At 37.9% G+C, this 13010-nt stretch overlaps 1 protein-coding gene across 3 annotated transcripts in view; it reads right to left on the bottom strand.

The window, feature by feature from the left end:
• Positions 1-13010, bottom strand: part of ACMSD (aminocarboxymuconate semialdehyde decarboxylase) — a 325314-nt gene that overhangs the window by 94413 nt on the left and 217891 nt on the right. For all 3 annotated transcript variants that reach the window (XM_053698228.1, XM_053698227.1, XM_053698229.1), the window contains one exon: positions 6012-6107. In XM_053698228.1, coding sequence (XP_053554203.1) covers positions 6012-6107 — 96 coding nt within the window. The remainder of the gene's footprint in view (positions 1-6011; positions 6108-13010) is intronic.

Below are 13010 nucleotides of genomic sequence, written 5' to 3'. Positions count from 1 at the left end.
TTGATCACCAGCTAGCTTCCAGTAGTGCATTGCTACTTCTGAACTTACCTAGGTTTACACTTTCACAAAGAATGCCAAAAGAATGTAGTAAATGTGATTAATATGTTAAAAAGGTGTTCAAAAGGGTATGCCCTATCTGAGTTGTTTTCAAACTGGTCATGAGGCCTCCCTAACATGCCAGATTTTCAATATTAGCTTGGTTGATTATCAGATGATTAGTAAATAACCATATTTTCTAATCATCTGATAATTTAATTTGTGCTCCAGTTCAGATATCCTTAAAATCTGGCCTGTTTGGGAGTCCTGAGGACAGGTTTAAAAACCCCTGCCCTACCTGAATCACAAAGGTTCAATTTGAACATTAATGTCCCTTTAATGTTACATGAAAAATTGAAGTGGGGGTGAGAGCAATGGTGAGTGCATGATAGAGCGGGGGACAGAGAGAGTGTGTAAGAGTGAGAGAGATCACATAGGGAACCTCAAGTGATGGGACTTTTATTTATTAACGTGCCAATAAAGTAACCAACAAATCATTAAATTATAACTAACTCATATGGATTGTAATCTTTAATACCAAGTAAAAGAAGTGGTATACATAGCAATCAAACAGCAGGTAGAATCCTTTAGTATACACAAAAATAGAACACAAGTGGGCTAAAAGAGGCTGCACTCTGGGTGGGCTGCATCCCATAGGGCAAGCTGCTGGGCTCTGTCAGAGCACTTCTCATACACTTTAATGACAGAACTACATCTGGATTCAAAAATATAAAGACATTTTCAACATTAGTAGGCAGGCTGACAAACAATGTTGCAGTTATGGACACAAGTCTTAGCATTAGATACAAGGTTTTAGAATATTTTCACAATAACGTGATTTTACTTTTTTTAAACTTTTTAAGAAAAATTAAATCTAATTGTACTGCATATTGTCCTTCAACCATGTTTAAAATTATTAATAGCATCAGCCTAGTATCATTATACATCTCTGTCCTTTATCGCTGCACTTGAAGTATCAAAGCACTCCGTCAGAAAGCATACATTCACTGGAAATCTCAAGAAAGCTTTGTAGTGCTTAGAAAAAATATTTCCTTTCAAATTGCTTGGCAGGATGTCTTACACACTTTTTCATGAAATCATAAAACAAATTGTTGAAAAGTGTATCATATATATATATATATATATATATATATATATATATATATATATATATATATATATATTTATTTTTTTTCTTTAATTTTTTTTAGTATATATGTGTGTGTGTGTGTATATATATATATATATGTATATATATATATATATATATATATATATATATATATATATATATATATATATATATATATATATATATATATATATATACATACACACACACATATATAAACTAGCAAGTAAAAATAAGAAAAATAGAACTGAAATATGATCATGGTGCTGTATATGATAATCTTAGTCTGATTGCAATACATGCTAGACTACATAAAAGAACTATGGTTCTGCATGCTATAATGCCAAACTTGTGAACGTTGCTGCGCACATCAGAACCTGTGCATCTGGATATGGATATCACAAGCCTTTAGAAAAACACCATTAAAGTCTATAGGGACTTTTGCAGATAAATCATCAGTTTTTTGAGAATAGTGATCGACCCAATGGTTAGTAGTATTTGAGAATTTTTTTATGTCAATATCTGATAGAATTTCCTAGATTATGATTGTCTGTCATGTAGTGACTGGAGTGCAAGCACAAATGTAAGACCAAGAGATGGATGACTGAGTAGCCTCCATTCTGTGTGACCTAACAAAGTAGGTTCCATGGGATGTGTCTGACCAGCCTTTTAAGGAAAACAAGACAAGTAAGTTTTTTTTAAAGAAGTCTATGGCCTGAATGTAGAAAACTGTGTACTCAATCTGCCAAGGAGCCTGTCTGTATCCCAAGCAAATAGCAATTAAACAATCTGTCTATGGGCCAGATGTTGTAATATTGCTGTTAAAAAGGTATTCTCGTTTCGGTTGTGATTGGTGAAATGCTATAAAAGGATGAAATCACTATTAGAAGTTAGTCTCACCAAGAAGTATTTTACCATACTTCACTGTGGAAGCGGAAGGTGATGGTTTTCTGCCACTGGCGGAATGTTTAAAGTATTATCTCCATCTACAGCAAAGATGTAATGTAAATGAGTGGTTCTCAACCCAAATGAGCTCAAGGCCTGGTAGTCCAGGGCCATATATATATATATATATATATATATATTTATATATATATAACACACAGAGAAAGTCCAGCACTCACTTACAAGCTCTCAGCTAAGATTTAAAAGCAAAAATGGAAAGGTTAGTTACCGCATCTGGCCAAATGGGACAAGCTCAGGTACCACGTCAAGGTCCTTTCCAATACCTGAGACCCTAAAGCAGTCACACAATGCAAGCTCTCAAATCCAAACAAACTGGGAACAAGGGAAGGGTGCACAGGCTTATGTAATCACCCTAGACATATGCAAAACATGGAAGGGGACTGCACTCTCACACCAGACCGGGTACACATCCCATGACCCTGTAACATGCTCAACCCTGGGTGCTCACCGACACTCACAGGAAGCTGTGCTGTCCCCAGAGTCACAGGCAGTTAACCCCAGACAGGTCTGGGTGCAAGAACCATAGGGAAAATTACAAAACAAATTAATACAACACACAGAGGAAATCCAGCACTCACTTACAAGCTCTCAGCTAAGATTTAAAAGCAAAAATGGAAAGGCTAGTTACCGCATCTGGCCAAATGGGACAAGCTCAGATACCACGTCAAGGTCCTTTCCAATACCTGAGACCCTAAAGCAGCCACACAATCCAAGCTCTCAAATCCAAACAAACTGGGAACAAGGGAAGGGTGCACAGGCTTATGTAATCACCCTAGACATATACAAAACACGGAAGGGGACTGCTCTCTCACACCTGACCGGGTATACATCCCATGACCCTGTAACATGCTCAGCCCTGGGTGCTCACCGGCACTCACAGGAAGCTGTGCTGTCCCCAGAGTCACAGGCAGTTAACCCCAGACAGGTCTGGGTGCAAGAACCATAGGGAAAATTACAAAACAAATTAATACAACACACAGAGGAAATCCAGCACTCACTTACAAGCTCTCAGCTAAGATTTAAAAGCAAAAATGGAAAGGCTAGTTACCGCATCTGGCCAAATGGGACAAGCTCAGATACCACGTCAAGGTCCTTTCCAATACCTGAGACCCTGAAGCAGCCACACAATGCAAGCTCTCAAATCCAAGTAAACTGGGAATAAGGGAAGGGTGTACAGGCTTATGTAATCACCCTAGACATATACAAAACACGGAAAGGGACTGCACTCTCACACGGATCGGGTACACATCCCATGACCCTGTAACATGCTCAGCCCTGGGTGCTCACCGGCACTCACAGGAAGCTGTGCTGTCCCCAGAGTCACAGGCAGTTAACCCCAGACAGGTCTAGGTGCAAGAACCATAGGGAAAATTACAAAATAAATTAATACAACACACAGAGATAGTCCAGCACTCACTTACAAGCTCTCAGCTAAGATTTAAAAGCAAAAATGGAAAGGTTAGTTACCGCATCTGGCCAAATGGGACAAGCTCAGGTACCACGTCAAGGTCCTTTCCAATACCTGAGACCCTAAAGCAGCCACACAATGCAAGCTCTCAAATCCAAACAAACTGGGAACAAGGGAAGGGTGCACAGGCTTATATAATCACCCTAGACATATTTTTTGTTGTTGCTATCTTTATCCCCAAAGAGTGACTTTAACTCTTTGCAATAAGTGGTTTCAACCTCAGTTATTTACAATGTGGCAATTTTTCTTGGAGTTCCCTTAAAATTCTACTTACTTGAATTTTAAATGTTTGTTTTTTAAATGAGTGTTTTTCTTATATTTAGCTGTATTAGTTAGATGTAATTTTGCATTTGGATGTTTGTTTGAGGGGTAAGCGACCTAATGGTTAAATTAAGTGTGTGATACTTCACTGTGAAAGGTTAATATGACTGCTTTCCCTTGATTTAACAGCTGTTAGAAACACTTGTCCTTTAGCTCTGATGAACTGCCCGTGAGGCAGGAAACACTTCAGCTGTGGTGTCTGTCTGTTTGCTGTGCCTATTATGCTCTTTTAATGCATGTAAGGAATAAAATGTACTTTGAACTCTAAGAATCTCTCCCTGCCTTTGTTTCACTGGGACTGTGAAATTTTGTTTTGCATGAATTTAATTCTGAGTATAGGGGTTTGGAGAGCCCTAACAGTTCCGGAGTTCGACGCAGCTCTCACCTGTGATACTATTTGGTGAGTTACAGAGGCTACACGCTGTAAGCATTTCTGGCAACACCTGCTTTATACATAGAGGAGAACGCTAAGCTGCAGTAATATGGAGTACGCAGCTAGCAAGTGACTTTCTTCTCTGACTGTGAATTTCTTCAGTGTGGTAAGTCCTTTGTTACACATATTAGAATGTATTGTTATAAGTAATGACCTTGTGAATTCCGTGAGAGTGGGACTCTTGATTTGAGTTGTTTTCACTAGGGAACCATTTATACATATGGGGGCCTATCTATCAAGCTCCGAAAGGAGCTTGACGGCCCGTGTTTCTGGCGTTCAGACTCGCCAGAAACAGCAGTTATGAAGCAGCTCTCCGCATTCAGCGATGCCTTGCCGACCTGATCTGCACTGTCGGATCAGGGCCGCAAGACATTTCTTAAATATGCCTCATGGTGTCTATACTGATCAAGTCTCTGAAAAGTTTTTGGATTTAAGTTTTATATATATATATATATATATATATATATATATATATATATATATATATATATATATATATATATATATATATATATATATATATATATATATATATATATATATACTCTGACATGCCTGCCCGGTATTTATGTGTGGAGCGCAGGCCTGTCACAGCTGGCAGTGGGGGCATTTCAGGTTGTGGCCCACCAGGAGGGCTTTCAAGGCTGGGCTGTGACCTGGGTGTTAAGAAACCAGGATGTAAATGATTCCTTTAGAAAGTAACTTGTACATGAATAATAAACTTATATGAGCTTGTACATGTGTAATAAACGTGTTTTTAACTTTTGGCATTTTGTTAAAAATGTTTAATTATAATAACACGTTTGTTACAGTGCGACCGTTATATTTAAAGTAACCAAAGTAAGTTCATACTTTACTGAACGTGTTTATTTCTATATTTTGGTCGCACCGTAACAAGAAAGAACGTTTGGTACAGTGCAATGGCAATATTAGAACTGATATCATTTTCATATTTAATTCTCTAAATACATTTATTACAGTATTACTGAAAATTCTACTCCAAGACTCACATTTCCAAATGGTTAATGAACTTAGAGGTTGAGGTTCTGGGACTCAATATATTGCTGTGTGTAATGCCTATAGTCCCTGAAACCAACCCTAACATTGCAACGTGAAAATTGCTCATTTCAAAGAGATTTCTTTTTGCCCTTTGTCACAGCCGCAAGTTGCGAGTTAACCTCCTTACAATCAACGAAGCCTCGTCTATCTTGTAACCTTCACTTGTCAACACATATAGGCCTAGATTACAAGTTGAGTGGTATTGATTTCAGAGGGTGCGTTATCCATATCACAACCCTGTCCTAGGAATAGCTCACAATCTGGTATTACAAGTGAATTGTAAAATAATATCTACAAGAGAATGTTAAAGCACACTTTTTTTATTCCACGCCCTATACTTTCTATGTATAGTGTGGGGCACTTTATCATCACTCATATTACAAGTGACCATGTGTTATGAGTACCTGGAGACCTTAAGTAAAGTACTAGGGATAAAAGTATAACACCAGTGGCGAATGCATTTAGATTTTAATTGAAATGTACAACATATATATTCACATGTTCTCTATTTGGGATATGGATTACATCTTAGATTTCCCTGAAATAAAAATAGAAATAAATATTTTTTTTACAGCACAGTTAAAATGATATCCTACCTCCATGTGCAAAGCAGACCTTAAGTTTTGGAAACCTTTCAAATATTCCACCCATGATCATACAGCATATGGCGGTTGTTGTTTCAGCTGGCATACCTAGCAGAAAACAATAGTAAGGTTCATACAAACATTAACAAGTTGATGTACTTGGAATCTTTGTCTGATCTATGTATATAATATCTAGAGAATAACACAATGGGGTAGACTTACTAAAAATTCAAGGAGCTCTCCAATGGAAAAAAAATAAAAATGAAATTTTATATTATTCCATAGATAGGGTTGCCATATTACCACTTTATATGAGGACTCTTATGAAAATACATTTTGTTGTTTAAACAGTTTCATTGCAAGAACCCTGATATATGTATTTTTCATAAGTGTCCTTTAAAGCAGCAATATAGCAACCCTATCTGTAGAGTGGTTCCAATAAATATGAGATAGCTCCCTAAGGGCCTGATATTCAAAAGCTCACCGCTCAAGTGAGATGATCTAAGACATCTCTTCACTGCGGAGAGGTCCCTAAAAATGTTAGAAACACAAATTTTATCTTGAGAAATGTTTATGTTGCTATGTAGTGTTCTTTATGTTAATCAGAGACTCCTACATTACAATACAAGATCTAAAAAAAAATCCCAATGATTTAACGTAATTTCTCTCCAAGCCTGAGAGATTTTGAATATCAGGCCCTAAAGATGAGTAGATCGGTTTTAAAGAATATCACAGGAACAGCAACGGTTTGTTTTACTTGAGAGTTGTTTGATTTGGGAATCTCGACCACTAAAGGTTTCACACTTATTAGCGTTTTCTATGCACACAACTCAGTGAATGCAATGCAATTGAATTATTATACAGCTAACTGATTTATATATTTCCTATGACAACAGCAGCATATTAAAAAAGCATTGTGTATCACATCTTGTTTAATTTATTATGGACATCAATAATAAAATGATAATGTGGTACTGTGAAGAATTGTAATCAATAATAAACTAATATACTGTATTCGATTTTTACAAGCAGAGATAAGTATTTGTGTATCTGTGCAATACACTTTTAAACAATTGAAATGCCAGACAAATTACTGATTTAAAACTAATTACTTATAGAACACTTCTCAACTATCTAAACATAACTTAAAAGGACATTAAACACCTCTTGTTTATTGTGTAAAAGTCACGCTTTGTTCTAAAATCTGTAACCTAGGTTTTTAATGTGCTCACCTATTTTTATTTGCAGCATTTGCAGGTTATAGAATTTGATTTTTGGCTACTATAGGCAGAGCGTGGGGCAAAGCACAATTTTACACAAAACCAAGAGGTGATTGATGTCTTTTTTTAAATGGATAACCTAGTGTGTCACAGCTTTTTATTTAAAAAAAAAAATCCCTTACATACATATATATTTACTGAGAACACACAGTTGCTATTGACTGCAATGTAAAGGCACTTTTCATCCCACTCCCACCAACTTTAACCCCCAAATATTGCCTAGAGCAATAATTTTATTTAAAAAAAAAATGCTGCCATCTTTATTTTTCAATAAATTACACGAGACAATCTGATCTCTGGTTAATTTTATAAGCGTTACTTGCTACCGCGAGTTCGCGTTAGCAATAACCAGCCACGTGTAATAGCTGATTAAAATTTGCCCACTTTCAGGAGCACAATAATTTAGGACTCCACTTGTAATCTAGCCCTATAAGTGCTGAGTATTTGTTATAAGAAATGTAATATTACTCAGTCATTTATATTCTTTAATATGTTTTTGGACAATGTGCCATTTTAGTAGTCCACTTTGAAAAGTTTCTAGTTATATCCTTGACACAATATTCATAAATTCAAAATGAGGTTTAACTATTAAATTGTAAAGTGCTGTGAGAATCATACCTTTGCTCCTGCTAATACATTTTATTATTTTTTGTTATTTTTTAATAAAGATGTGATTCATTTAGCTATTCAACTGATTCCTGGTTCCCTGACAATACGCAAGGGCTATGAATCCTGACGGTGCTAATAATCCACCTTTACCCACCATCATGTATCAAATTGCACTAGCCCTGTAAACCCTTCTGACTCACACTGCAAATTTGGACCAGAGTGCCCCACAAGCTATGGCTGCTCCTGCTTCTGTTACCGCTGCTGAACCTAGACTTTCCAGAAGCATGTCTGGTTCTACACCTCTTCCGCAGCAATATGGAAGTGATCCTAACCAGTGCAGAGGTTTTTTGAACCAGGTGGGCATTTACTTTGAGATGTTACCTTAGACATTTCCCTCTGACAGATCTAAGGTGGGATTTCTTATCTCGTTACTCCCTGACACGGCTCTTGCTTGGGCTAATCCCTTGTGGGAGACTAATAAACCCGTGATATCTAATTACCCTAAATTTGTGGCCTCCTTTCGAGGGGTTTTGATGTCCTGGCTCGCTCCTCCTCTGCTGCCAAATGTCTCATGTCCATTCAGCAAGGTACGAGATATGTAGCCCAGTATGCCATTGAGTTCCACACACTTGCAGCAGAGGTAGGTTGGAATAATGAAGCCCTTGTTGCCACCATCTCTCCTGGGCTTTCTTATATGGCAAATCTCTGGCAGCAACTTCATCTTTAATCAGAGGATCTCAAGGCCTTGTTGTCTTTTCTAATCCTAATTGACAGACTCAGAGAGACCGTCTTTCAAGGAACACTTGCAGAATCCTCCTGTCCAGTTGTCCCCTAAGTTTTCATTCCCATCCATGCCTTCTGGTCCTGTAACACCAGGTACTGCTGAGCCTATGCAGTAGGGATTCACGCCCCTCTTCGCAGCCGAGAGGGCCTTTAGTAGGAGGGAGGGGCTCTGCCTCTATTGTTGGCTACAAGGTCCCCTTTTAAAGTTTTGTCCTACATGTTCGGGAAAATGCACCTAAGGTACTGTTGGGGACAGACTTTGGGTGGTTTATCCTCATCCCCGGAACCTCTAAAAGAGAAAGCTTTGCTTACGGTTGTCCTTTCCTGGGTGGACTCCCCCATAGTCACCCAGGCTCTTTTAGACTCTAGTTCTGGGTGCTATTTCATTGACAGTGCTTTTGTATCACAGCACTCCATTCCTGTACTGCCTCGGTCCTCTCCACTTGCTATTGAGGCAATTGATGGCAGACACCTTCAGCCAGCACTCGTTGCTCATGAAACCGCTCCATTATCAATGGCTGTTAGGGCTCTCCATTATGAAACTCTTCAGTTCCAGTTGTTCTGGGTTATTCCTGGCTCCAAAAGCACAATTCCAATCTCGACTGGCGTAGGTTCGAAATATTGTCATGGTCCTTGCAATATACCTCCACTTGTCTCCGGAAAGCAGTCAAAGTCTTGTGCACTTCTTCGGTATCTCGATTGCTAGAGGAGTACTGAGAGCTTCAAAACGTTTTTGACAAAGTGCGGGCCAGTACGATGCCTCCTCACTGGTCTTACGATTGTACCATAGACCTGCAACCCTGAACCGTTCCTCCTCGGGTCTCTGGAGGAGTATGTTGCAGATGCCCTATCACGGATAATGTTCTGTCACTCGACAATTGTGGTGGCCAGGTCTTCGTTCTGATGTTGCATATGTTGCCTTCTGCTCAGTCTGTGCGCAGAATAAGACTCCTTGATGTCTTCCTGTGTGTCTTCTCCAACCTATTGCGAATGGTGAGCGCTCTTGGACACATGTTTCCATGGACTTCATTGTCTACCTTTCCAGTGGAAATACTCACTGTTATCTTGATGGTTGTTTACCGTTTTCCCAAAATGTCACATTGCATTACCTTGAAGAAGCTGCCTACAGCACAGGAGCTTGCTTCAATTTTTTCCCAGGAGGTTTCCGTTTGCATGGGTTACCCAAGGAGATAGTCTGGGTTCTGTGCCATGTTCCTTGTTCAGAGAGGAATTGCCTGGTATTTCAGCGCTGGACTGACCGTAATAAGCCGGATCAGACTTATATACTACAGAAAAGTTCTACTCTGTGAAAAAGCACAGACCAGCAGTCATGCACTCACTTCATGCATATAAGTACATGCCCGGGTGCTTCCTCCAAATTCAATAATATAGAATAAATAGGTAACTTGAGGGCACTCTCATGATCTTTTAAAATTAATCTTTATTCATGTAGTGTTAAAACTCTTTAAATTCAATAAGTCAGCGTTTTCGTCTTTTTGGTTAAGCCTTTTTCAAGACATCATAAAAAACATTATAATTTTAATATGTTTGGTTTAAATTTTCCAAACCATAAACAGACATGGAGGTTTACGATTGGGAACATTAAAACCAAATGTATCACAATTAAAACTTTTTCAATAATTTGAGTTTTAACACCACATGAATAAAGATGGATTTCAAAAGAACCTGAGAGTGCCCTCAAGTTACCTATATAGGCCTAGATCATTGTTTCTCAATTGCGGTCCTCAAGTACCCTTAACAGACCAGATGCTCATTAAAGCGGAAACAGTACACAGGTGAAAAAAAATCAGCTGATGGGTGAGAGCAGGTTAGTAACCATGGTGTTATTGCTTAGCTGATTACTTCACCTGTTCACTGGTTCAGCTATAACTTGTAATATCAGCGCACCTTAGCGTGCACTGGTATTACTCAGTGGAGTGCTAATATCGCTTGCACGCAAGCAATATTAAGCGCTCCACTTGTAATGTGGCCCATATTCTCTCTCTCTCTAATATGTGTATGTGTGCATATATATTGGTGAATTTATGTGTAGACATGTGTATTTATGTGTTTATATGTGTAAATATGTATGTGCACACATACATACACATATAAGCACATAAATACACATGTATACGCACACATATATAAGCACATAAATACACACATATATATATATATATATATATATTTATACTTACAAATGAAATGCTCTCATGGGACCTTCTGGGTGAATAAATCCAAAGTTTAATTAACATTTTCGGGGATGTACAAATCCCCTTCATCAGAGCTGATTCTGGTTCTGATGAGTGCATTTCATTTGGAAGTATTAATTACATATTTGCACCCCAGTAGCTGTCAATAGGTGGGTGGATCAGCTATTTGGAATATAAATAAATAAATAAATATATATATATATATATATATATATATATATATATATATATATATATATATATATATATATATATATATATATATATACAGGGAGTGCAGAATTATTAGGCAAATGAGTATTTTGACCACATCATCCTCTTTATGCATGTTGTCTTACTCCAAGCTGTATAGGCTCGAAAGCCTACTACCAATTAAGCATATTAGGTGATGTGCATCTCTGTAATGAGAAGGGGTGTGGTCTAATGACATCAACACCCTATATCAGGTGTGCATAATTATTAGGCAACTTCCTTTCCTTTGGCAAAATGGGTCAAAAGAAGGACTTGACAGGCTCAGAAAAGTCAAAAATAGTGAGATATCTTGCAGAGGGATGCAGCACTCTAAAAATTGCAAAGCTTCTGAAGCGTGATCATCGAACAATCAAGCGTTTCATTCAAAATAGTCAACAGGGTTGCAAGAAGCGTGTGGAAAAACCAAGGCGCAAAATAACTGCCCATGAACTGAGAAAAGTCAAGCGTGCAGCTGCCAAGATGCCACTTGCCACCAGTTTGGCCATATTTCAGAGCTGCAACATCACTGGAGTGCCCAAAAGCACAAGGTGTGCAATACTCAGAGACATGGCCAAGGTAAGAAAGGCTGAAAGACGACCACCACTGAACAAGACACACAAGCTGAAACATCAAGACTGGGCCAAGAAATATCTCAAGACTGATTTTTCTAAGGTTTTATGGACTGATGAAATGAGAGTGAGTCTTGATGGGCCAGATGGATGGGCCCGTGGCTGGATTGGTAAAGGGCAGAGAGCTCCAGTCCGAATCAGACGCCAGCAAGGTGGAGGTTGAGTACTGGTTTGGGCTGGTATCATCAAAGATGAGCTTGTGGGGCCTTTTCGGGTTGAGGATGGAGTCAAGCTCAACTCCCAGTCCTACTGCCAGTTTCTGGAAGACACCTTCTTCAAGCAGTGGTACAGAAAGAAGTCTTCATCCTTCAAGAAAAACATGATTTTCATGCAGGACAATGCTCCATCACACGCGTCCAAGTACTCCACAGCGTGGCTGGCAAGAAAGGGTATAAAAGAAGAAAATCTAATGACATGGCCTCCTTGTTCACCTGATCTGAACCCCATTGAGAACCTGTGGTCCATCATCAAATGTGAGATTTACAAGGAGGGAAAACAGTACACCTCTCTGAACAGTGTCTGGGAGGCTGTGGTTGCTGCTGCACGCAATGTTGATGGTGAACAGATCAAAACACTGACAGAATCCATGGATGGCAGGCTTTTGAGTGTCCTTGTAAAGAAAGGTGGCTATATTGGTCACTGATTTGTTTTTGAATGTCAGAAATGTATATTTGTGAATGTTGAGATGTCATATTGGTTTCACTGGTAAAAATAAATAATTGTAATGGGTATATATTTGTTTTTTGTTAAGTTGCCTAATAATTATGCACAGTAATAGTCACCTGCACACACAGATATCCCCCTAAAATAGCTATAACAAAAAACAAACTAAAAACTACTTCCAAAACTATTCAGCTTTGATATTAATGAGTTTTTTGGGTTCATTGAGAACATGGTTATTGTTCAATAATAAAATTAATCCTCAAAAATACAACGTGCCTAATAATTCTGCACTCCCTGTATATATATATATATATATATATATATATATATATATATATATATATATATATATATTGTGCAAAGAAAAAAAAGAGAACAAAGTAACTCTTAAGCCAGCACTAGGGGGTAACGAAAATTATTAAATAAGGCTAAGACAACACAAGGAGAAACAGACGTTTAGTAAAGTACTATATATATATATATATATATATATATATATATATATATATATATATATATATATATATATATATATATATATATATATATATATTTATGTCTAATTGCACAGAAATATTAACAAAACAATTCATATATAGG

This window comes from Bombina bombina, chromosome 1 (genome assembly GCF_027579735.1).
Source record: "Bombina bombina isolate aBomBom1 chromosome 1, aBomBom1.pri, whole genome shotgun sequence".
NCBI classification, from domain to species: Eukaryota; Metazoa; Chordata; class Amphibia; order Anura; family Bombinatoridae; genus Bombina; species Bombina bombina.
The sequence above is the reverse complement of the archived record's forward strand: the minus strand, read 5'-3'. Positions and strand labels throughout refer to the sequence as shown.